The following is a 27392-nucleotide window of genomic DNA, read 5'->3' as shown; positions in this document are numbered from 1 at the left end:
TCTCTTTTTTCTTTCTCAACAGGTGATCCAGGTGATTGATATATGTATTTTTTTCTGCTTGTTTTGTTTGCTTTTGTTTTTTGCCCTTTATCACCGTTCCTCTTCCCCGCTGTTTTTCTTTCCCTCTTTCTTTCTCCCCTTTCTTTTCCCCAGTCAAATCTGTCCCGTATTTAGCAAGTGAAAATAAAATAAAATAAACAATAAAAGGTGAATCAAATAGACCATTACGGCAAGGCTGGGATGGTCCATTTGGTAAAGTAAATCCGTTGGGCATCTTTCTTCGCCTTTAGACAATAATTCTGATGGCAAAAGAGCCAAACGGGACAGGCAAAAAAAACCAACCAAACAAAAAAACTTGACACATCCAAACTGTCAAAATTTGTCACACTGTATTGAAGATGTTTTGAAGAGGTTTTCAATATGCCATGAAACAACAGCTACTCATCCCCAGAAATAATGAAACATATGCAAGCTTTAATGTACTTTTACACCTACACTAAACCACGTCTGCAACATCCTGCACTGTATTATCAACATACAGTCTATTTAAATCCAACATTTAAAGACAAAGGAGGTGTTATACTCTCTCATAGTGTATATCAAAACACCTAGTTTTATGTAAACGTATGATGCAAAACTCATGTTCTGAAGATGGAATCTGCGGGGCTGGATGTAGGTGGGAGTGCAGTTTTCTCTTGAGTAAAAGGTCAGGTTTACAGCAGCAGAGCTATTTATATGATAATAATCTAAATGACTTAAAGGATTTTTTTATACCACAAGATGTGCTGTAATACTGTTTTTGTTGCCTCTACAAGTAAATGAAATCAGTCATTTCATGTTTTTCTGATTTTTGTCAGTTCTTTGTCTACTTTGTCTACTCTCTCCTGTAGTTTGTGTTTTGTGAAAAATGCACCTAAAGGTGCTGGTGCAGAACTGTTTACATCAGTAGGTGGCGTAGTGTAGACGTTAATTTTGGAGACCAAAAATTACCTCCCCAAGCATAACTCATTCATTACGAACGCAGGGTCACAATTAGATGTAATTTATTTTGCATGCTTAATATTAGGATTACATGCTTGTGCGTTTTAATTAGTCCGATATGACACACCTATTCCACCAAATACAACAGCACGAGTCTCATTTTATATAGAAAATAAGCTGAATTGTTCGTTTTTTCAGGATCTAAGATGACATCAGGTTACTCTAATCGTTGTTGCTCTGGTACAGTAGCCTATGTTGTTCAGTTCTCATTTTTTCTTTTTTTTTTTAAATTTCCATTTTATGTTGTACCGCATCACACCAGAGGATGGAGCCAGCTTGAGAGTCTAGAAAACACTGCTGCTGTTGAGCGTAAAAGGGGAGTTTCGGAGCTTGGCAACATCTCTCTTGACGGTGCCAGGTGTGTTCAAACCTGTAGCAGACAAACGCTCGCAGATGTCTTTCAGCTCAGTCATCATGGGCTGGATCTCAAAAGCGTAAACCGCCAACCGGTAAGCGCTGCCGCCCGTCTATTTTCAGCCTACCCACAGGTATGAGGGATTTCTCATTGACGCACTAAATTTCAGCGTCTGACACTCCACGATCTATCGCCGAGTAAGTAAAAATATACTCTGTTTATATTTTTATTACTACTTCACGTTTTGAGGATCCTCTACAAGACGAAGGAAAGCGCGGATATGGTTCCAGAGAAGCAATGGAAAGCATAAAACCTTGATTATCTTCTGGTTAACCATATCGCTGCAGTCAACTCTCCTGTTTTACGCACAAAAAGCGCTCGGAATTATTGAAACCAAGGCAACTGTGCGCACACCGGAGCATAAGCCCGTGGGATGACAGAGCTCAGCGGCAAATTCACGGGTGAAGATAAGCCTCATAAATGTCAAGAAGATGAAATTCCCTGCAGGTCGCGAGAATAACTCACGAGGGTTTATTAGGCCGCATCACTTCGCGCTCATTTAACAACAAAAAGCCGAGGCGACTCCTACCAGTTAGATTGTTAGTTATTTGAAAAGGGGACAACCATGTCTAGAACACTGAAGAAGAAGAAACACTGGTCCTCTAAAGTGGTGGAGTGCGCCGTGTCATGGGGGAACCTGGGAGACTTTGGCTCCGTGGTGGAGGTCCTCGGAGGAGCAGAGCTTGGACAGTTCCCCTACCTGGGCCAAATGAAACTGGACGTGCTGGTGTGTCACGTAGGGAAGCTTCCCTACTACGGAGACGTTCTGCTGGAGGTGAACGGGACGCCTGTCAGTGGACTTACAAACCGGGACACACTGGCTGTCATTCGTCACTTTCGGGAACCGATTCGCTTAAAGACCGTCAAACCAGGTGCGTCCACTACTTTCAAACCTCATCGCTACTGCTGGTGTGCAACTCGAGTTTCTGTTTTTGTAAGATGAGCGTTTTGATAGGTTACACACACTAACCCTAACTACCCACATGCGTATGTACACCAAGTAATGCAGGACTCATTATTGATGATCATCACAACTACACAAACATTGATATAACTAGTTTTTAAATTCTTTTGGTACTTACAATATAAACATTTATTAACCACCTCAAAAATAAATCAGAAAGGTAAAGAAAAAATATTAGTCTATCCCTGTCTACCCGCAGCTAAATAATTCTGCACTTCTTAAAGGACAGCCCAGACTTAGACTATAAATCTCCTACTGTCTCGGAGCATCTAAGTGGCCAATTCGACCACCACTTTCTCGGGGAGAGCAAATAGTGATAATGGTAATAATGGAATGCAGCCCAGTAGCTTCTAAGCTAAGTGCACTTACATGCATAGAAAGAAGGCCTAATTACTGCCACCCATTATTCAGGCTTATTTGCTGCCCGTTGGACAGAAGTTGGTGTGGATAACTGCTCTGTGTTTTATCCCACTGTCCCATCATTCCCCATCCAGCTTTCTAAGGATGATTGCTTCAACATCCCAACTCTTGCTTTAATGCTGGGATGGCTTGGTAATGCTGCTGTTGCTGCACTGTGGCTCTGACCCAACCTGAAGTAAAGGGTTTTCGTGACACTGGTGGGGCAGCTTTGTGGTTTTAAGTTAGAGGGAGATGACTTTACTTTGACTACATGCTGGAGCTAGAATGTCTAAACAACAACTACTAAGGCTGTTGAAAAGGTTACATCAGCAGCAGCAGCTGAGTCTCAGGACCTCAGGCCAGAATCCCTGAAGATCAGCTGTATGTGTGCACATGCAAACTTGTGGTGTGTCTGTGCGCATGTGAGTGTTTTCATCCTTAGAAGTGTTTCAGCATTTTTAAATTAATAATGTTTTATATCTTTTATAAGTAAAAGATTAAAGGCAAAACTGCCTAGATCTATGAATACAGAGCCTGTTAGTGTGAATGCACATGAAGGTGTGTGTATTTCATGGCTTTACACTCTGCAGAGCTCCTTACACCATGCTCTCTGCCCCACTAACCAAGGATGATTAATAAAGGGCCTGAAGGAATGATAGAGCAAGGCCAGGAGAGAGAGACACAGTGGGAGAGAGAGGAAAGCAAAAGGAGAGAGACATGAAGGGAGACGGGGAGAAAATCGGCTCTGCCTTTGCTCCAGGCTCGACTCCCACGCAAGGCTGTTTTGGTCTTTAAAGCTCACAGGGAAGTAATAGGTGGCAAAGATGGCAAAATTCCTTGTCACATATTTCTTCACTGTCATCCTTACAAGTCTGACCTAGATGCCCATACGCTCATTCATTAACATGCTCTTCACTGTTCCTTTAGCAAAGAAGACCTCACAAAGCCCCCCGGCATCAGCATACAGATGGGATTCTTATATTGTATGGTTACGTATTATGTATCTGTGCACATCTGTGTTGTGTGTATACATTCCTATGAGGTAGCTTCATGTTTAATTCACATCTCTTACATAATTGAGTTAGCGAGTGGATTTTCTCCACTCTGATGGAGGAAATAGGCCTAGATCAGCTGTTACTAGCAAGCCCACTAAGCCACTTTAATAGTGGACAGAGTCCCTGGGACTACCAGATGTTCTACTATACTCTTCCCAGTTTCTTCTTGTGCTCTTCCTGTCTTGCCCTCTGGAGCTGATGGGCATCCTACAAAGCTGACATGTGGGGCAGAGTGAGGAGGGAAGACAGAGGTGCAAAGACAGAAATGGGAATTTGAGGAAATGATAGAGGGGAGATGCGAGAAATGATAGAGGGGAGACATACCCCTCGTCTGTGGGGGGATTTGTCTCGCTTAGCCTTTGATCGAAAAGTGAATGTGAGCTGAAAGAGTTGTAGAAACTATTTCAAGTAGTCTTCTATAGCTTGCTCTGGTGCATTATAGTATATTCTCTAGAGGCTGCCTAGAAGTCTCTTTCACATACATCCTCACATGCATAGCCTTTTGGTATTACAATAACAAAGTTCATACTATGCCTTTTCTAAGGCTTAACAACATGCCACAAGCTGGATGTGCCCATTTGGTATCTTTGATTAAGCTAGGAGATGCCTTTATTAGAAGCTTTGCGCTCAGAACAGGAATCTATTTTTGCCCGTACCCCCAGCTAAAGCGCGGAAAAGATGTCTGATGAAAAGCTTTATGATTGGCATCCCAGAATTCCCTTTCCGCTGCACAGTTATTTTCTGCTGTGCCTCCTATATGTTTGCAGCTTCAGTCACTGTGCAATCAAACATACTTGCAACCTGTAACCATTTTTGTGCAGCTGAATAGATGATGACTCTGGCATCAAATGAATAATTTCACATTGGAGTACACAGTGGAGCTAGTGCAACAAGCCTTCATTTGTCTTATAATACTAAGATTAGCTATGTGAATGTATGAAACGCATGTAAACAAGGCCTTGCTTTAAAATTGATGCACCCTGGTTCTTCTTCGTCTACGTCAGTTGGAGACGGAAAACGTAATACATATAGTCATGCAATCTAACAGTAGTCACCAAATTACAGGTTTATTTGAATGAAATGGTAATTGAGTGAAATACTCAAACATCTCTGGGGTGTGTGAATAACATTATTTTGATTTGGAAATGATATTCATTTTATCTTAATTGATTTCAATATTTTTTAATTGTTCCTCTGATAATGGGAACATATCACATCTGCAAAATAGCTTAATTCATCTGTTCCTGTAAGCTGCAGAGTTTCAGAGGCTAATTTTGTTCTTTATTGTCTTTCAATTTTGAACCCAAATTACATAATTGAGTTTGTACAAAGCTGCAGTAATTCTGCTATTGATAACACTTTGTTGCCTGCTCTTGATCACAGTTTGATTTACCTGATTCTACTCATACAGTAGCATTTTCCATTTACCTGCTGTTGATGCCAATAGAGAAAAATACACAGTGACATGAGCCCCTAAGCCCCTGTATCAAGCAGCAATAATGAGTGTGGGTTAATCACATTAATGCACCTCTCATATCAGAAAGTGCCTCTCAATGGAATCATCTTCCTGACAGGCGATGCTTTGTCGTTGCAAAGAGATTTGCAGTTGGCTGCAAAAAATGAGGGATTGAGTGAGAGTGGGAATACATCAGTCCAGAGAGCCTGGTCAAATAACTGGAGACATCTGTTCTTGCCTCAGATATGTTTCTGACAATCAGCTGAATGAAGCCAGAGAGCCACTGTGCACACCGCTCCTTTGGAACAGGACATGTAACAACGTAATTTAAGGCTGAAATAGCACTTTCTTACTGAGTTGAAACTGATTATGAGTGTTTTTATGCAGATTCAGTAAGACATCAGCTGTGTTTTTAATCTGCTTTGGCTTGGGAACTGATCTTGGTGATCTGTTATTGGATGATCAAGGCTTTGGTGATTATTTCATTACTTTCTAAACTTCTATCGTGATTTTCATTGCTCCTGTTGTTTTGCTTTGTATACTTTGTGCAACCTGCTTTAGGATCTCAAATAAATACCTGACTGTATTGTTTATTGGAAATAAATATTCTTAATCACGTTGGCGTTAGTTGGCTGAAAAGAATTAATGAGGAAAAAGTTGTGCTGATACATGCAATAAACTGTAGGCACTGATGAATTTTCATTGACCTCATTAATAATTTAAAATGGAGGTAATGCAGATGATAGATTATAGAAAATGAAACTGCACAAATCTCTGCTGGACACTTATATGAGATATAAGCATAATATTGCATCAGCCAGCCTGCTGGCTCCTTCTGAATTTATTAAAAACATCACAGATCTACTATCCTCAAATGGATGGGCTTAAAGAACCTTAGCTGTGGTTTTCTATAGTATGTTTCATGTTTGTACCTAATTACTGCTGTTTTCTAAAGCAGGCTGTAATGTTTCAGTTCTTGTTTTTTCCCCTGACTTTACAGGTTTCCATGGTTTTCAGTTCTTTTAAATGAAATATAAAAATCACTCCTCTAGAGAGTCTATAAAGGTTATTATCACAGTGTATGTTTTTATTGTTGCCATATATGACTGTGTGGTAACAGCACATAGATTTTTCACTCACAACTGAACAATGGCGACATAACTGTAACGACAACAAAAGCCGGCATAATGTTCACTTTGATTCTCATTCTGTTCTGAATTGACTTGGAAAGTCTGAAATGCTACATGGAAATACAAAGCTAAAATAGGGTTTTGTTACTTAGAGAAAGTTTTTTAAAACCTACTATGGACAAACTAAGCCGAACTCAGCTTTTAGCTACTACCATAGCTTTTCTTTTAACTATATACAATAAATATCTGACATCATTGGGAGAATAGGGTTGGGAATATGTCTGAAGTTGCCCTTTCTCAGTTGTAGCACATAACTGGAAATAGGCTCTTTCAAAGGATTTCTCACTACAGGAAGTATTTAGTTTGGTAAGGTCAGGGTGCTGCTTGGATAGAATAGGGCAGGAGGAAGGAAACACTGTCCACTTGCTGTGAATTCACTGGACAATTACCTGTGCAATTGCCACATGGGTGCAGTCGGACATCACACAGACTTTGTACTAAGGAGCTGACAGGCAAAAGACTGTTCAATTTCTGATCCAAATGGAGTTGTTATTACATGTGTAAAAACGGCTATAAAATCTTCTTGATGTTGCTCAGTTGTCATGGAGCTGAATCTTTTCACTATTGATATGATTCTATTAAAAGAGTGATCTCCAGTCACTATGTTGTTATCAGACTTCTATGCTAGGTATTGGTGAATATAGCAAACAGCATGATCAAGCATAAAGTGGCTCAGAAATCTGCTTGATACCATTAGCACTGTAGGATAAAGTTCAGTGATCGACTTTGCTGTTGTGTCATCTGAACCAAAGCTGTATGTCTTAAACACTGAAAAGAGGAGTGGAGCTGTCAGGTGATCACTGCATAGTGGTGAGTTGGTCCAGATGGTGGGAAAGGTTGTTAGATAGACTTGAAAAACTCAAACTGGGAACTTGTGGTGCAGGTCCCTGCCTGTATGGTCTTTATCTCCCATATTTGGAAGGATTTCTATGACATCTTGGAGGTGGGTGGGGACTTAGTATCCAAATGGGCAATGTTTAAAATATCCATTACTGAGGCTGCTGGCAAGACCTGTTGTTCTAAGGTCATCCTGAGGTACCAAGGACCTGCTGGTGCACGCGGGTGGTGAGGAGGCTGTCAGGTTGAAGAAGAAAGTTTTACTGGCTTGGTTGGCCTGGGGGGATTTCTTGAAGCATCAGCCAAAAGGGTTGCATCCTCAGGAGTTGCGAAAGCAAAAACTTGGGTGTGGTAGGAGTTTGGTGGAGACTGTGGAGGAGCATATTTAGCAGGCCATAAACAAGCCAACAACTCAGGAAGGTTAAACAGGGCTTGGCTTAGGGCATGTTCAGTTGGGGAGGAGAACTGCTAACCTAGACTGGAATATTGTTGGGCCATGGAAAGAGCACTTTGAGGAACTCGTACATCCTGCCAAAATGTCTGATGTGGAGGAGGCAGAGGTCACCGGGGTAGTTTAAAAGCTCCCTGGGAGTAAGACACTATGACTGGATGAGATTCACCCTGAGATGCTGGACACTGTACGGCTGTTTTGGTTGATACGCTTCTTTAATGTCACAGAGATCAAACATCTCTAGAGATGCTGCTCCTGCATGTCAACAGAAGACAGCTGAAGTGGTTCAGGCATCTGGTTAGGATACCTCCTTAGTGCTTCCCTTTTGAGGTTTTCCATGTACGCTAAACTGGGAGGAAACCCTGGAGTAGACCCAGAACCGCTTGACCTGGGAATGCTCAGGGATCCTTCGAGAGGAACTGAAAAATGTGGCAGGGGAGAATGTTTGGAATACCCTGCTTAACCTGCTGCCAGTGGATGGATGGGTGGATGGATGGTTGAATGAATGGATGGATGCATGGGTTCACAAATAGTGTATTTATTGTCACAAACACCACTGCAATAACACCTGTTCTAAGTTAAATGCACAAGCTTTTTCTTGTTGGGGGAGAGAGGTTTAAACTCAAGAGAAAAAATCAGCTAGACGAAAGCTTAAAGAATCAATTTTTACACTGCATCCTGAGGGAGATGAAATTATTGGTTCCTACAGTTTTTGTGCTATACCATCTTATACAAATTAAGATACTAACGTTTAAAAAAACATTGGACCTTGTTCTAGAGGCAAAGTCAGGTGATTGCCAAAGTTAGCAGGTTGAAAATGCCAGCCATGACAAACCATCACATTGTTGTTGAAATGTATATGATATTAGTTTGAACCTAAACAGCTGACCATGTGGGGTCTGTGTTTAAAATGCTATAGCAATAACCACCCTTATGTATAATAAGGTTAAACACCATCCACTTGTGCATGGTGTTTAACGCAAGTTAAGAAAAGTGGTTTTGACAGAGAGACTAATCTAATTTAAATGTTATTTAAAGGTATATAAGACAAAGAACCCTTTAAAGCTTACTCCAATCAGATGCTGATGATCTGACACTTGCGATACTTAACCTCTACCAGTGAGAAGCACAGCAGCAAACAATTTTTTCTCAAGCCATCCTGTTGTTTTAATACCACTATGCTGCGAGCATATCACCATGTTTATCAGCTAGCGTGGTTCTGTTGGTGCTGCACAGGGACATTTGAGCAAGACAACCAAACAATAAATACAAGACAGTTGCAACAGCACCTGCGTATGACAATTAGCAGGAGTGCTGCTCCAGCCTTGAATATTGTCAACCTTCTAACCTCGCCTCATTAATGCCTCATTAATTTCTATTGCTGCCTCTGTACTTACTTTCCCTCTTCACTTTTGCGTAAGATGGATATATTTCTATAAGAGTTTTGTCTCTTAAAATGTTGTACAAATAGGTGAAGCTTTAAGACATAATCTTTCAAATTTGCCCAAACTATTTTAAATTCTTATCTAAGTCTATTTTCGTTCAATTAATATTTTTGTTTTTGAACCCATTCCTGCTTTTTGTATCGTTTGGCCTTTTACACTATATCATCATACAAGGCACTTTGCTGATATACAGCTTGTTTGTCCTTTGTGACTCTCATCAACCATCTCCCGTATGTGCCTAAGGCAGCTGTCAAGTTTGTAGTGAAGTGCTGCTGTCTTACCTCACGCAAGCACTCATGCAGAGAGAAAGAGACAGGCTGAGAGAGAGAGATGTGTTTTTGTAAATTCAGATTACAATGATGTGCATTAATTTTAGAGATGCACCTATTACAATTTTCTTAGCCAATTCCTTTTTTTCTTTTTTCTTTTTAGAGTTTGTCCTGCCAGTACCGATTTTGCAGATTCGATTTTTCTTTTTAAGAACTAAAACTCACAGCCTAAAGAAAAAAATAACTTTTTTCTTAATGGAAAATATTATTTTATGATAAAAGAAATTAAAATCTTTAGTTTCCCACAAGTTACAGGCTCTTCTCTCACTGAAATAGCTGAAAATAAAGTGCTCTGCTTTTGGAAGAAGGCACAAATAATTAACTCAACACAAGTTTTTATACACTAACCTTTAACTGGCATATTTTTTTTACATTCCCAAACAAAAGCAGGCACAACAGATTTATATAACAAAACAAATGTCAGTAATACAGTTTTCCAGTATGTTTAAAAAAAATTCACCAGACAACATGACATTGATTCCTTTCTCTTTTTCATTCGACTCTATAATTTTCCTCTTTACTGCTTTGATCCTTGGCTCGTACTGAGGCTGCTAGCTTGTGGGTGTGCCACCCTCCCCCGTGTGGACTGTGAACACGTGTGCCACTATATATGGAATATATATCCCTAAATTTAGTAAGACTCTCTCACTAAAAGCCTAAATAGGTACTTTTTACAGAAACACTGAATTTGTCCTCATATTCATATTTTTCCCTAAAGACTTAACACCAAGAAATGTGAGACCCTGTTAGGGAGAAGAAATTAATGAAGTTTCCAACATAAAATAAAGTTATTTAAACTAAACTTAAAAAAGCAACATCTAAAATGATGATGCTGTAGATGTGTTCTAGTTTTACATTTCTCAATCATTAAAGGGCATCTTGATGCATTCTCAATCATCCAGGTAAGTAAATCTCCAAAAGTTGATTGTGTTGATCTGGACGTAGCGTTTTCAGTGGGAGAAACGTTTGGTTACTCATCCAAGTGACTTCTTCAGAGAGGAGGGGGCCTAAGAGTACATCTTTCACCATCTTACAATGCTGTGATTGCAGCCATTCCCCAACTCTCTGTGAATGGTACTCATGGCCATTGATCAGTGGGCTTTGATCAGTGGTTGTTGACCAATGGTCATGAGAATTTGCATAATTAGGATGAAGGTGACCTCCCAGCCCATTGTTCCTTCAGTGGGCTGGTTTCAGTCATTATGCAAATGTACTGTTTATAAGATTGGGGAAACCTGCAGTCAGCTGAGACTGAAGATGTAACTTGGATGAGTGACGAAACGTTTCTCCCACTGAAAATGCTATGTCCAGATGAACAGAATCAACTTTTTGGACATTAAAGGGCATGCACATATCTTTTTGAAAATTATTTAAATTATATGAGGTAAATTAATGTCTCTAATCACAAGAAGTTTTGGCAAATGTGTTTTTTCTGCATCCAAACCAAATGGTAGTTTTGTTTTTTGGCAATGTAAGATATCAAGAGCAATATCAGAGCAGTATTGCACCATTTTTCTAATAATGTTACTGCAAAGCAGAGCTGCCAAGATCCCATAGCATCCTATGAGGGCCCACTCTCTCATGTCTCAAAGTGTGTTTGTGGGAGTGGAGGAGGGGGGAGCTGGCGAGGGGAAGGTGGGAGGAGGCGTAATGTGACTACAACACAAACAAGCGTAAAGTTGCTCCCACCCCTACTCAAAGTCCTCAATAATTCATTTATACCAGAGCGGGATACTCCACTGTGCATGTGCGTGTACATGTGTAAGTGCGTGGCATCTTGTGGTATTAGTGTAAAGCTGGAGGATGCAGTGAAAAGGCATAGCATGACTCCTGGTCTCCAGCCCTCTCATTATTCCCACTTTAATCAAATTGGTGCTGCTCTGTAACACTTTCCACTAGCACCTGCAACAATCTCAACGCAAACAGGTCTCTTGATTAGATGGTTTAAGGCTGGAACTCTGTGTTTTGAGATCAGTGATAAAGAGTGTTTCATGGTGATTGCTGTGCAGGATGTGAAATGTACAGTGTGTATACAAATCTTTGCAGTAAGGCTTGTATTGAGAGATGCAGAGGTGGTTGAAGTGGCTGATAAACTGTAACTTCTAGTTAATTTCATCAGAATTATAAACAACCACCTTTGAATTATTGGTTTCTTTCAGTTAAAGATTAACATTAACTAAAATACACATCTGTATAATGGGTATTGTGGCAAAGTTACTGATACATTCTGAAGAATTGAGTCTAAATTGTCTTTTTTGCACCTGAATATATTAGCTGACATGGAAGAAAACTATTTTAGTTATGTCTTGGGAGAAATAATTCTTTGATTCTTTGCTGATTTTGTAAGTTTGACTACACAAAGAAATGAAAAGTCATGTTTCATTTTAGTGGAATGAGACAGGATATCTGTTCATGAGTGTTCATTTCTTTGTAAGGGAGAAAACTTAAAAATTCCAAGGGAATCAAAGAATTATTTTCCCCACTGTATATAATACCAAGCGAGCAGAGAGTGGTGGACAAGGGTCATAGTAGCACTGTTTAATGTGTTTGGGAGAGACAGGGGCAGGGAATACAGAGAGGATTACTTCCACTCAAATCTATCCTGTATGAAAAAAAGAGCAAACATTCATAGAAGTTGCATTTTCTACACTGTATAACTGTGTATCTAATTGAATTTGCTACAGTCGCTTACAATAGCATCGGTCATAAAGCCATAAAGCATACAAATAGCATTTGGGTGTTTACAGTATCTACAATTTCCTCTGGGATATTTTTTATCTTTGTAAGGTTCTGGGGGATTTCACTTCCTCCCTGCCTTCAGTCTCTGTTCCAATTAAAGACTCTGTTGTCTTCTTAAATGCCTGTTAGCGCTCATACAGCGATATAATGACTAATTCTAATCCTGGCCCCATAAATATGTATTTATTGTGGGGTTATAAAATCACGTTATATATCTGTTGTGTTTTCTGTGCCCCAATAGTAACAAATTATTTGCAATTGGAGTTGGGCTTTACTGCTGACTGAGTAGACGAAGAATAATAGGCACTAAAAATGGTCATTTTTTGCTTTGACCTGCATCCTATTTGGCCTCATTACCCACTGTTCCTTCTGCCTGCTTTGTAAAGAACTCTTTTCTCTGCTCCTATTTCCCCATAACTATGGCCATGAGCCTTATTTACTACGGTACATGAAATTGAAATCTGTCATTCATTGCTCTTTTTCCGAATGAACCGTGGTTTATTTATACAGTAAATGCACAGATACTTGTTAGACAGCACCATTACCTAATAATATCATAAAATGGTCTAAAACACTGCTATTATTTTGTCTCCTAGAACCCAGAGAAACCTATGTGTTACAGGATAATACCAGGAATTAAAATAAATCCTGAAAGGATAGTTTTTGTAATGTGATAGCACTAAAATTATTATTATTTTCTGAGTACATCAGTCACATCCTGCAAATGTGAAACTAAATTAGAGGAAAAAACATAAAGGTTTGGATGTGACGGTGGCTTGGATCATCTTTTGCATGAGGATCGCCGTTGTCAGTGTCAGCAGATTAGAGGAGATGGCTGGTGAGGAGTCACTCAGACTGAGAGGCTTGTTTATTTTACCAGAGGCACGGCAGCCATACGGCCGCTGACTGACCCAGCGCGTGAAGGACGTTATCTTTATGCAACAATGATTGCTACATGCAGTTGTCTCTGCACCCCCTTCAGCTGCACTCAGTGATTGCACATTTAGCCAACGTGTCACTTCCCACCTTCCTATTATACAAATGTGCATTATCCTCAAAATGGGGTTTTATCACTGCAAGATAGGGGCTCAGGTCACCTCTAGACTGCTCACAGGTAATGGGCCTTGACATCTGAATTAGTCTACTCTTTCATAGGGTGATTAGCAAGTAGCTTATGATTCTGGGGAGATGTTGATAGGCTGACATAAACAGGCAGGGGTGATGAGCCAGTGGGTTGCTCTCTCTGTGGCTCATGATGGGAGGCTTGCCAGTAATATGGCTCATCATGAAGTGGTCACGGTATGGTTTTGCAGCTGACAGTGGGTGGGATGGAGGGGGTGACTGGGGAAAGTGCGATTACGTGTTTACACTGGTGATTTGGCCACTCGGAGTATATAATTTTCATTAGCCAGTACTGCAGTCTGAGGATCAAGCCGATGACCCCGTAAACTTTATGAATAGCAGAGCTTTAAATTTTATACCAAAATCCTTTTCCTGTCTCTGTATCTTGGCTGTGTGACTGGCGGCCCAGCTGTTACGCTTATCCTTCCCCCAGCTCTTTTATTATTCCTTGGCTGTGTGATTCCCTGTGTGCTTGTGGCGGCAGGGGAACGGCTGGCTTTGTAGAATCTTAATAGCGGTGAGCTAGTGCCAAGCTTTCCATTCGCTGCTCGCTGCAGGCGTGTGACTGAATGCCAATGAGACATTAGTGTTGAAACAGGATGGATCAGGCCAGGCCATGGCAGGCAGTATCTGAGTGGCTGTAGAGCCCTTTACCAGGTGAAGTGTGCACATGTCGGCTCCCAGAGGGTTCACAGCAAGAGGCGCTCTGTGTCTCAGGGTTATCTCAGCGCACCTAATCATCAGAATGCACCATATCTTGTGCTTCTCTGTCAAGAGTGAGATAATCTAAGTGCATTCTGTTCGTCTTTGACTCAGTGTTGCTTTCTCTGTAACATACTGCCCCAGAAAGTGAAGATGTTAGATTAGACCTGTTAGATTCTGATTCAGTAATTATATGGAGATAAATTACGTTAAAGCTGGGGAGCACTCTCTTCTCTTCTCTTCTCTTAGATTTCAGATCAGACTGGGTAATAAATATGATCATAATTTACCATAGAATGCAATCATTTGTAAGACTGTTATTTAGGCTTACCCTTGTAATACCACTGTTTGTCTGGATATAATCTCCTCACAACTGCTTATCACCACAAATTATTTATTGTTACCTCAGTATAATTTTAAGGCCCTGAATAAAAAGTACATCACTGAAGACAGTATTATTAAACTGCAGTGATACTGCAAAATACGTTTGTCTTGCCCATCCTTGCTGTTTGGTTTTTAATTGATGTATAGTCTCATTTTGTGTCTCCCCTGTGTTCATTCTGATCACATAAGTAATCACTGGGCTAATTAGATGGTTGTTGTTGCTGAAATGCTTAACCAGCCATCTGGATGGGAAAAAAAATCCTGTTTTTCCAAAGGAGTTTTATCCCATTTTTCAAGTTGCACCTCTGCTACCTAATCAAAGCAAAGATGGCAGCTTGCCAGCTACCTGGATTACAACTGCAAAGGCAGGGAAGACTGAAGCATGCTCGTGTAAGTGTCTGTGTGTGTGTTTGCGTGTGCATGTGTTTTATCAAGTCATGAACAGTGAAAGCAACAACACTGGACCTGTTAATGGAGATCTGCTTTACTTTGGTTCTCTGTGTACATGCACACACACCCATTGGCACTTTAATTTGTCTCTTTCGCAGCATGCACGTGGTGCTCCACATGACGCAGATGTTGTTAACAGTGGGATGGAATGATGGGTGGATGTGAAAGGCCCAGTTACCCAGTCACTGCCTAATCTGATTACAGACAGCTTTGCACGGTCATCCTGACTGGCTGATGAAGGGCATCAGAGGAAGGACAGATGGCCGATGGTTGTTAACAGCTGTGGTTAAGGCTATTGTATAATATACAGTTTTGGTACTGGTATGAGGGGGGCAGGTGCTCCCATTCTAGTAACCGTACCATCAACACAGCCATGTGGTGATTTTTAAGCATTTGAGATGAAGAATTCTGATTCTACAATAAGTTGTAATTCATCCTAAAAACGTATCTTAATGCATCAGCCATTAATGATTTACATTTTCCACAATTCATGCAACCAGTTTGGCTGGCATTGTCTGTAATGCCACTTCCCTCACTGTATGCAGAAAGAAGTAGGAAGACAAGGGTGTTTGTATTAGATTATATATAGAACACGTTTCACAGTTGATTAACAAACTAAAATCAAGAGTGGCTTGTGCTGATTAACATTGAGCTCGTTGTGTTTTTCAGGCTCTCTAACCAACCGCTGTCAAAAATGTGACTTTGTAGCAGTTTGTAAGAATAATAGCAGCTGCTGCTGGAGGAGCTCTGTCAGATTTGCAGGGAAATAACACTGAAATATTTTTCTCTTTTCTCTTTTTATTGTAAATGTGAAGAAAATTTGTAGGATTGAACTTGTAGATGACCACAACACACCGATAAGGATGTTTAAACCCATTTATAAGACCAATTCTGTTTCTGCAAAAGTTAGGATACAAATAATTAAAAAAATATATATAACTGAACAAATCGAAGCATCAAATATTAAACTGGGAGTTTTTTGTGTATTATAAACTGTATATCCAGCAACTGAGGACATGGGGATGTTTACCACTGTCTTGCATCACCTCTTATTTCAACACTCTCTAAGCATTTGAAACAGAGTACAATAGCTATAGTTTTAAAAGTCAAAATAATAGAGAGGTTATTTTTACTAGGCCCTGACACATAAAACACTGACATTTAAAAATGCTTTACTTTCTTCTTTATATAGTTTGTTAATATGAATTTCTATGTATCAATCGTTGTATCTATCTATTAATGTCTGTCTGTCTGTAACATGTACATATAGACTGATAGAGATATTTAATGGTGTGATAAAAGCTGAACTGGATTAAAAGCATAATCATGTACCTCTGCATTATGGGTGACAGTAATTGAGAATGCTGAAAGCTTTCTTGAGGTGTTTAAGGATTAAACACCATCAGCGACAATGACCATCAACATCTAATTTAGACTTATTTAAATATGAAACATACTTTCGTGAAGTGGCTGTTTTTAAATTAATTATATAAAATTATTTAAAATCCAAGCTTGCACAGTGTCTGTGGATGGAGAAAAACCTTAGCATTCAAGCTGTAGAGATGAAACTGCCCAGTATTTTAAAAGGAGAAAAAAAAAATCACATTACAAAGCTGTTGCAAACTAAGTAACCATAATTAGGCAGAACAGGTTTAAAATTTCTAGGGCATTTGTTTTGTTTTAGAGACAACATAAAAGCTAGCAACATAAAAGTTTGTTTCTAAGGTAAAAGACTAAGCCTTTGAAATAGTTTTAACAGTGTGGATAAAAAGAGAGCAAAATCTAATTTGACATCATTGCTGCTGCTGCTGCTTCCCTTTTGTTTGCTTACTGTATGTGAGAGCTTTGAGGATTTGTTTTTTCACACTGGGATGCGTCAACATCTTTGATTTACCCGCATTTGAAACAAACTTTAAATCATATAGTTGTTTGCACTAAATATAACATGTCAGTTCTGTATATAGCACGCATTAAGCGTGAGTGCAATCATCACTACTCTGTGTTCATGAAAGCAGGTGTTGCTGACAGGCTTTTAGCCTGCCTGTGCAGCAAATTGGTCAATAAAAAGTAAAAATGGAGCATTCTCCTCTGCTAACTTTCTTCCTTTGTTCAAGGACTAGCTGTTCTCTGCTCCGTTGCACTCTGGTCTGTGTCTGCAATTGTGTGCGCTATGCCAGTGATGCGTCACAAATTGTGGTTATACCTCTGAAATTTTGATACAGATCTGTTGGTTCCCTCTTTGTTTCGCCTCTCTGTTTATGACCTCATCATCTGCACAAGTCCGGGCCTGTTGTGTTGCAGACGCACTTAGTGAGGAGTTAGGTTTCTCACATAACAATTGTTTAGTTGGGGGATTCGAACAACAGTGAAACCAACAAAAGACTTTATTGTATAAACTGATACAGCATCAGGCGACAGAAAGCTGCATATTTACAGGGCTGCAATAATGAATAAGTGTCTTGATTTTCAGTTTATTTTCCTGCTTATTCAGATGCAGATGGGATACACGGTAACATACGCTCCAGCCTAACATCATCAGTGATGTGCGTAATGTAAAAAAATGTGTTTTTCTCCAAACATTTAAGGTAACACCGTTACATCAAAGATGCCGTTAGTTCAGGCAGGTCACAACTGATCTGATGCCACCCACAGCAGCTGATAGCTCAGCTGATAAAGTTTGCTATTTAAGTTCTTTTAGTCTGCTCACTGTTGTTGAACATTTCAAGCCACTTTGAAACCCACATCCAGTCCAGCTCCACCTTTCATACTGTGTCTTACTCAGTCATATCTGTTGTCTTACTGCTGCCTTCAAGCATTCTTGTTTATATACATTGGGAAGGTAGGAAGATCCAAGAAAAGAGCTATACCACCAAATATGAACTACTGCATATGGAAATAATCTTATTTTGACTATACCTGATTACCATCCATTCAGTTCAGACATTAAATGTATTCTTTTTACTGTCATATAAAACAAATAAAACTAGAAAAAAATTCTTAAAAATTAAACTCACTTGCATTAACTGTGTAATTGTTTAAGCTGTTGTTTGTATTTCCCTATGAATAATTGTAAACCTCAAAACTAACTTTTAAATAGGTCAAATTTTGGATGCTAATCTCTGTTAAGCTTAGTTATTTACTACCTCAGACGTTGTTGTTAGTTTTCATACTGGGGGATGGGTTTGCGCTTTGGCGCTTCAGGCCAGATGATGCAGTGTGGCATTATGATCTCTCCTCTGATTCAACAGACTGAGCCAGTTTGTGTTTTGACATGGCTGACTCTGACCCCGAGCCCCAGTCTGTCTGGATGACTGTTTTTATACCTGGCTGAGCAGGCCTGCCATTGGCATTCACCCACACATGAATGTACCTACAAGCAAATCCATTCACATACACGCACACAAAAAACTTTTAGGTTGGATGTGGTAGAAGATGGAAGTCGGCAAAAGGCAGTCCAGCTGTCCATCAAGCTGAGGTTTATTTTCACATAACTTATGTAGTGTGATGGGTAATATTTATTTTGAAATGAGAACCAAAGCCTGACAAGAGCGATATTAATTTTATTATGGCGAGTGTGTGATTGTGGCTGTCTCCAGGCTGACATTTGAACAGTTAATAAAACAGAAAAGGCTTCTTGGATTGGAGACCAGCAGAGGCAATGCTTCTAAAAGTTAATTTAAAATATGAATGATGAAAATGACATTTTTAGCTCTCTCCGATATTGTGAAGTGAGTGTTCAGACCCATCGTTTCCTTGTTTGGTGCTGTCATACTCAATAATGCATAGAATCACTTATGAGGATACATTTTTGAGCATTATTAAATTAAGGGAAATCGAATCTTGCGTTTAAGTGAATCTCAAATTACAGACTCCTTTCTATTTTACACTTCATATGATATTCAATTAACAAAAAAAGAATGAGTTGGAAAGCTTGTATTGTTTCTCTCTTCCTCAAAACACAGAAACAGCCTTGCGTGAAGAATCCTGCTGCATAATGTCTCGCAGTTCTCATGAATGTATTTAAACGTAAAGCATTGTTGTCTGTCTCAACAAGTCGGTTATATATATTCACCCCAATTAGATCCTCTGACCTGTAACGCTCCTTTTGGTATAGGATGCCCAGGTTTGAGATCATTTGAGATATCACCTCGAGAAATGTCTGTGTTTACTGAATGTGATGGAGCCAGACGCCTTCTAGTGTTAACAATCTGTAAAATACATTTTAAAAACTCTAAATCTGAATGTACCAACTGAAAGAAGTCATCGGTTAGACAACATTACAGCTAAGCTGAGATGGCATACCATTAACGTTCCCATCTTGTCACGCTGTCACTAACTCGACTCCCTCGTCATGGGTAGATTGATGCTCTTGTTGGGTGAGGCTGCAGATAAAAGAGATAATAGCTCCTGCATGAAACTGCGTACAACAGAATATGTGGATATGTTTGTTTTTTGGCTCAACCAGGTCATGTTTTTGAAAAGGCACGCTGTTCCCTGACACCACACGGAGTACCGCAAAGCAAGGAGTACTTTTCAGTTCTACTCAAGACAACCACTGCAGAAATGTGTACCTTATCTCTAAATCTGGGCATGGATAAGTCACAGAAAAGGCCAGAAGAAAAAATATATATTTATTTTTGAGTGAACTGTCAGGAGTTGTGAATGTCCGTCATAAAGCGCCGATCCTTTTTCAAGGATAGGTTTCATTTTGTCAGTCAAGTTAATTTTGCTCCTTTGAAGACCCCAAAATACATTAAAAAAACAAACTAAAAAAAAAGGAAAAAGTAAACATTTTACTCGGAGAGATTTGTGAAAAGAAATAACAAAATCCAATTTTCATATTGATAAAAATCCCATTTGGTTTGAGCATTGCAGACTTATATCTCTATATTTGTGAGTCAGATGCCCTGGGAAGACCTCTGCAGTTTGAATTTTTAGGTTGTATTAACAGTAAAAGGATGCAAGATTGGAAGAACAATACAACCTGGGAAAAGAGTCCATTTGGCAAGCTATTTCACAGCCGCATACCAAAGCAATTTCGTTTCTCTGGAACACAAACAAAAATTGATCTGTGTAAATAGACTGGATTACTGTTGCACTGGAGGGGCCTAACAGAGGAACACGGACAAATATATCCACTTATCCTTCTGTCCATCCATCCATCTATCCATCTGTCCATTCAGCCGTCCAGCGAGACATTGTTTTTTTTTCTGACAGGGATGTTGCTCACTGTGACAGGCTTATTGACAGGCCAAGGAGGAGCTCAGGATTATGGGAGTAGAGGACATCATGAGTGCTTTTCAGACTGATGTGGAGGGTAAGGCTTACATGTTGTCAACAGGCTGAACACACCTCAGTGGCATGTGTGGAATCCATGCAGCTGAACTTTGACAGAGAGCGAGAGAGCTTTTCTGATGAAAACCAGTTGAACCAGTAGCACCTTTGGACATGCACCGTTGCTGCTGAACATTTGGGTTTATTTATCTGTGTGGAAGAGGGATAGATGTATATAAGCTGATTTAATTACATTACTGACCTTTAAAAAGGGGAGGAAAAAGCTAATAAATAACGTCATGGTCTGGCTGCTACTGAGAAAAATAACAATTCTGTACATGAAGCATTTGTTGTGTATTCATCTATTGAGCTTCAGTAAAGCTCAGCTTCAAATGGCAGCACAAGTTCGCAGTGTGACAGGTTTGGATATTGAATATGAACTTTGCATTGTACACCGAAGGACTAGGGTTTCATATTTTTATGAAACTAAATTTTTCTCTGCATTCATTATATATGTGTACATGTAGATCTAGTTAAATTGGGTGGTGGGTGGTTATCGCTGTCCCCTCACAGCAAGAAGGTCTTGGTCAATCAAGCAAAACTTTACTGTACACTAACTTTAATTGAACATCTTCTATCCAAAATAAACTGTACCTGTGTTCTTACTTTACTGACAAGCAAGTTTGTCTTTTGTTAAAATTTCCACTCCATCAAGCAGCAAGCTTTGAAAATGTTTTGGGGGAAAATATTTAGAACTCAGAGGTTTTGACAAATACATCTAAAGTCAGACATTGCTACAACACGGATGAGCGATTACATTACTTTTTCATCTCCCTTCAAGGACATGAACCGGAGTCTGACAGCCCATATAACTTACAGCATTCTGGACAGATCCAGCCTTGGGTTATTTGTCAATTCAAATGCATGTGTGAAGATACTAAGTGAAGAACCCTGATTGATGTCTGTGCTTTAAGTGTTTTCATGGGATTCATGTCTTAATTTGTGTTACTGCTTATAACTGTTATGGGAACACGTTCATAAATAATAAAAGCAAGATGGAGAATCAGGTGTGGGTAAAGTGACTTGATTTATTTGATTGTATTTGAATTCCACAGCGTGTCTGAACCACAAGGCCCTACATGTCTCTGTGTACAGAATGCTCTGAATCATCCTCCTTTATAAAACCAGTGAGTAAGCCTTTGGTATTCTGTTCCACCCAGCCACACCAGTTGTGTTTCCAAGTTTTTGAGCACTCAAATGGATCCTTCCTACAAATCCCTCGCCGGCCTTCTTCCCCTATAAACTTGCTAAAGCACATGTTTGCAGGGAGGGGCATTGAGTTTTTAATGCAAATTTTACTGCCATATTATGGTAGTGGATTCATTCTGTGAGGCTTCCAGTTTATGTCTAAAAAGCAATTGTAGCTGTGATAGTTGGATTTCATTTTCCAGCAACAACCAATGCTCGCTTATCACTCCTTTTACTTTGATGCCTACTATAATAGCTTTACACAGGCATAGGAACAATCCAAGCAGCCTATTACCTCTACCTGCATTTAATTTGCCTAAGCGCGGAACTAAAATACTAACCTTAGCCTGCACCGCTCAATATTGCACTACCATTAAATTTTTTTTACCAGAGATGAAAGAGAGAAAATTAAAAAAAAAAAAACAACCCAACAACCTTGGACTATACTCCCTCTATAACAAACTTGTAAATACTAAAGATCGGGATTTTGAAACACAAAATCACAATCAAAATCACTCTCAGAGGTTTTTTCAGTATAAAAAACCTCAGAGATTAAATTGGGAAGAGTCACATATTTTTCAGACATGCTTTTTTTTCTTCAGGTTAACTGTAACTCTAAAGTTGAAAAAAAGCATCCCATATTCGGTACTTTTTTGATAGAGGAAAGTGACAGATTGCCCAGTTCTACCTGATGTACCGTGCTGTGCAAAAGTCTTGAGCTACCCCTCATTTCTTTTGTATTTTGCTTCCAACGAGGCGACTAGACACGCTTAACATTGACCTATGAATCATTTAAGCATAAAAAAAGCACCTTACTTAAGTGATGAACTAGTGCTATGTCCACATATAGGAGATAAATTGGTAGTTAAACAATTCTAAAATCAATTTTAGGCACTTTTGTATGTGCAGCATGTCCCAAGTTGAATCTCCAAAAAGAAAAAAAAAATCCCAAACAGAAAAAAAAATCAAGGAATAAGCTTGCATCCAGGAGTCTATGTTCATTACTAATGCTCATGAGGGAAACACAAAGACATTAGACACTAATGAAAAACCTAAGCCCTTCCTACTTTCCACACAGAGATCAGAAGGCTCTTCCAGGAATTTATGATGCTATTTTCTGGAGAGTTAATTGGTCAGTAGGTGATGATTTCAAACCTGTTGATTTGTAATCTGATCCATAGCAGGTTACACAAAGCAGACATCACTATGTAGATTTACCCAAGTAAAGAGTGAACCACCTTTGTAGAACAGAAAACGCAGGTGAGACAAAATTCTGTTTCATATTACATTCCTCATGAGAAAGGTACAAAACTGAGTGTCTACAGTCTTCCGTAAAACACACACAGGGCTCTGTCATGGTTTGAGGCTGAATTTCTGGCAGTGGTATTTGTGATTTTGTCAAAATTTATGGAATTATGAATCCAAAAACTATTGTCAGATTTTGAACCACCATGCCCATCCATGCCACGTATCTGGAAGGCTTCTGATTGGAAACAGCTTCATTTTTCAGCATGACAGTGATCCCAAACGCACTGCCAGTGCAGTAAAAGCATACCTGGATGAAGGAATTATATTACTGTGCAATATTTAATACGTGCTATAATGCTCACTGTATATATAAAATCCTTGTCTATTCTTGAATATGTATATAGAAGCAGAACTGTGCACCCCCCCCCCCCCCCCCCCTTTTTTTTTTTTTTTTTTACATGTCTGCACTGGGTAGGAGTTGCTTTTATTCTCATTGTACATGTGCATAGTGAAGATAAAAGGCATTCTATTCCATTGTATTCTATATGCAGTAAAGTATTGGAAAAACCAGGAAAGAAGAAGAACACTGTTTGTTTTGTTGTGATATGTAAAGCACTTGTTTTTTAAGTGCCAACTCGGTTGAAGTCATTGTGGAAGTGTAAATAGCAGCAATTCCTGGAAGTGAGCCACATGTTAACGTGCCCAACTTACCAGCATTAAAAACATGTTAAGATCCTGGAACAAAAAACTGTTTAGAGTTCCGTGGATACAATAGTTTCCACCTTTATAACAACTGTTGGAGGTGATTGGTGTTTTTTTTTTTTTTTTTTTTTTTTTTTTAAACTCACCTGTTTAGATTCTTCCCAATGCAAAGTTAGGGGTGAGGCTGCTTGTTAGGCATGCTGACACAGGTAACAGTTATTGATACCTGCCTGCCAGGCCTCACCTCCTCAAATTGTCACTGAACTGGATCTCTTGGTCTTGTCTGTGGTGTTACTTTCTTTCCAAAGATTTTTAAATGGAATTTCTAAATTAATTTTAAATGAAAAGTGGTTGCTTTAATTTTTCTGTCTGAAATTATTGTATTTTATTAATTAAATTTATGAATAAAGCTTACAAACCAAGACCAACCTAGCATTATCTGATAACTTAGCGTTTCACCTTCGTAAGCTTATTAGGTAACTTCTGGCTCCCCAAACCCCCCAAAATGGCAGCAGTCAATATCCTAACACCGAACGCCTTCAAAATGTGTAACATCAGATATTTTATTTCAAACCAACATAAAAATAATCAGGCAGATATTATTAACACATTTAAATGTATATGCATATTATTTACATGGCTAGCTTAATCTTTTCTGGTGATTAATGACCCTGTAATGCTGACTGCTGACTTCTTGCATGTAAATATACTCTCTCCCCCTGCTGGCAATGCAACTTCTGCATGTGTGTCCACTTCAGGTTTTTTTGAGGCAAAATGTGGAATGGAGACTGGTGTGCTTATTACAAGTTTTTTTTGCGATACTGGGTCAAGCTACAGCCATCTTTTCTAGAATGTATGTCTATTTTAAACAGTTTTTTAAAATGTACAGTAAAACTTCACATGACCTCTTTAAATAGCCGGCAAACTGATTTAAGACACTTTACTCATTCTGACGTTACTGAATAATGCAGGATTGCACTTAGAATATAAAATGTCATTTTTCCAATCAGTTCTTCTGGTTGGATGATTAAATTAAAGTAGATCTGTTTCAGGAAGGAACTTGTGTGGCAAATTTTATTTGTAAAACTATTATGTAAATACATTTATGCTTAACATAGGTCTTTTCTAAATATCCGTATTTAATGCTTTGGACCAGTTTTAGGATTCTGAAATTAATTTTCTTGACTTTGATGAGGCCCTTTTGAGGAATGCCACTAATAAAAGTAATTTAAAGAAAGGCTTTCGCTTGTAGTCGGCTGTTTTCATAATGTGTTCTTTTACAAACAGATAATTAACAATAAGACTTGCTATCATATTTTAATGGAATGTACTGTTGATAGAACAACTTGGCTAATGTGGACTTAGCCCTAACATCAAACCTCCTCAAATAATAAACACAGTTTATAACCCTTTGGCAGTTTCATCAGAAGTGTAAGGGAAACTGAGAAAATGGTAAAATTAGCCACCTCGAGTAATATGTCTGGGCTAACAAAAACCTAACCCATCTTACTGAGATTAAAATGAGGCCTCATGCAGGTTTTTACTTGTGCTTGCATCATCCCTGAGAGGCGAAGCTGTGGTTGAAATGGCAGACCCCTGGCTAGCCACCGCCATCCTTATGCATCAATTTGCAAGCAATAGCTCCTCCCCTTTTATCTGGGCGTTTATTCCTGAGCATTTCTATTATTGGGCTCTCCTGCATTCATCTGTCAGTGGATGCTCCGTGATACGAGGTGGCAGGCCACAGAGGCACTGAAGCATTTCCGCTCCAAGTGCCCTCTCTCCCTATTTTCCCTCCTCTTTTCTTTTTCTCTGCTATCATCCTTTTTTTGGGCTCTGTTTATGTCTTTTGCCCATCTGGCCCGTCCATAGACAAATACATGCAGACACACATACTATGCACACATTAATTGTGGTCTAAGTCACACATGAATAAGAGTGCGTGCACACATGCTGTTTTGTTTTCACTATTTCAAAGGGCATTGCATTTCCTTAGATTTTCATTTTCTGAATGCGTACTGTAACCCCACATATCGCACTACTTGGCTAACTCTAAATATTCCGGTCATCCTGACCTAAACCTAACCTTAACCTAGCTTTAATCCTTTAATAGCTTTAGAAATGTCCACAATGTGACTGTTTATAGAAAGGTTTATGTCCCCACAACATAAAGAAATAAGTACACACACTCTCTCTCTGACATTGCCATAGAGAACTGTACTAAGGTATGCATCTGTGTTGATCCCCTTGCCCTCGAGTTGAAGCGTAAATCACTCAAGCATTGCCTGTAAAGAGGAAAAGGCTTTTTTTACTCATAGTTCTTAATGCATGCTTAGATTGCGCTTGCACAGATGGAATTGAGCTGTGCACGTGCAGGCGTTTTTGTAGGTGGGTGAATGAACATGCCCACATGTGTCCTGAGAGCTGACAGGATGAGAGGGTTGAGATAAACAGTCCATTGTCTGTTGCAAAGCTGGACGAGAGTGCAGGGCTCTTGTTAAAGGCGTAAAAAGCTGAAGTGAATAACTAGATGCGCCTGCCCTGCTGTTGACTCAGAGGGAGGATATATCCACCTCTCTAAACCTGTATTTCCAGATCCAACATATCTTACTTGGTGTTAACAACCGTTAACAACCGTTTCTTCTTGTTTTTTGTCCATCAGTGATGCAAGAAGTATTTTAATTCCTTAAGTAGCAGTAGTAATTATCTCATGTTAAAATATTGTTATCTCTGATACAGCTCTGTTACCCTGTAAAGGGTAAACCCATAAACTTGAGGGTAGCTGAAGAACATTACCTCAGAGTTACCTCACAGTTTGTAGTTTTTTTAAACAATATTAAAGGAAATGTGAATCTTAGTATAATGGACGTTGCATAAGAATGTAAAAATGTCTGTAAGTGTCTTATTTCCACCTTGGCTGATGAGCCAATCTGAACAAAACTTTGAACTAACTTTTTACATATACTGTGATTGTTTGTTTGATTGAACTAGAATGTCGCAGCCCCCGTGAATGAACCTCAGTTCTTGCTGGGAGATGATGTTCGTGATGGAGAAATTTTCACAGCATTTTCCTACTTATTTACATGTAGATTACCCTGATCATGCACATCTTCTGAAATAGCTCATTGAGGTTTGTTTTTCTTAAAAATGTCAGGCTTGTGCTCCAGCACACCAGCACATAAAAAAGCCCATTCACTAGAAATATTCATAGCATGTTTGCTGTTCAAGTGGGCTCCTGGGTATTTCTACTCCTATATCATCTCCCCTATCACTCATTTAATTAAAAAGTGATATTAGGAGATTTTTCTAAAAACATTTTTGCTAATGTTGAGCTGATGGTTCAGCCCACACAATCCTCTAGAAACTCTAACACATCTTCTCACCTGATGACCCCAAATGCGGAGTTATCAGTAAGCTTCTTTATTTGAGTCTTTGTGTAGTGCCTAGAGTCCCAAACGCACAGGATAAAGAAAGAGGGACAGAACAATCCCCTTTGATAGCATTGTCAACTACATTCACTCACAAAGGCAAACTGGAGGGGGTCTAATCAATGTTCGAGCAAGGCTGCAGGTCAGCGTTCATTGTCTGTAGTTGTTGTCATCACAAGCCTTCTTTGGTACAGTGACCAGGCTCCACAGCACAGGGACTTCCTGTAGCTCTAAGCAAAGGTTAGAGAGGTGCTGGATCATGACACACAGTATGAAGGTGTGTGCATTAACACCCTCAGGCAGATACCCATGTGTCCTTGCCAGGTGGAGTTACTTAGTATCATTCTTATATTTTCAGCAGAGATGGTCAGCAGATTGGAGATGTCTGTTGCTAGGTGGTTACTGTCTGTTAAAGTTGTAATTTAGTGCCTTGTTTTTCTCTGTATTTGTAGGCCCTGTCTGAGGGTTTGAATTGATCCCTTTTTATAAATGAAGCGTCTGACACGTGTCTTA

The 27392-nt window shown here is 39.3% G+C and overlaps 1 protein-coding gene across 3 annotated transcripts in view; it reads left to right on the top strand.

Moving 5' to 3' along the window:
* Nucleotides 1-1417: 1417 nt before the first annotated feature.
* magi3b (membrane associated guanylate kinase, WW and PDZ domain containing 3b) overlaps nt 1418-27392 on the top strand; it is a 126024-nt gene continuing 100049 nt past the window's right edge. For all 3 annotated transcript variants that reach the window (XM_080892210.1, XM_080892209.1, XM_080892211.1), the window contains exon 1: nt 1418-2328. In XM_080892210.1, the coding sequence (XP_080748336.1) occupies nt 2022-2328 (307 nt within the window). In that variant the 5' untranslated portion in view covers nt 1418-2021. The remainder of the gene's footprint in view (nt 2329-27392) is intronic.

This window comes from Rhamphochromis sp. 'chilingali' (genome assembly GCF_963969265.1).
Source record: "Rhamphochromis sp. 'chilingali' genome assembly, chromosome: 9".
Lineage (NCBI taxonomy): Eukaryota > Metazoa > Chordata > Actinopteri > Cichliformes > Cichlidae > Rhamphochromis > Rhamphochromis sp. 'chilingali'.
This window is presented reverse-complemented; position numbering and strand designations above follow the sequence as displayed.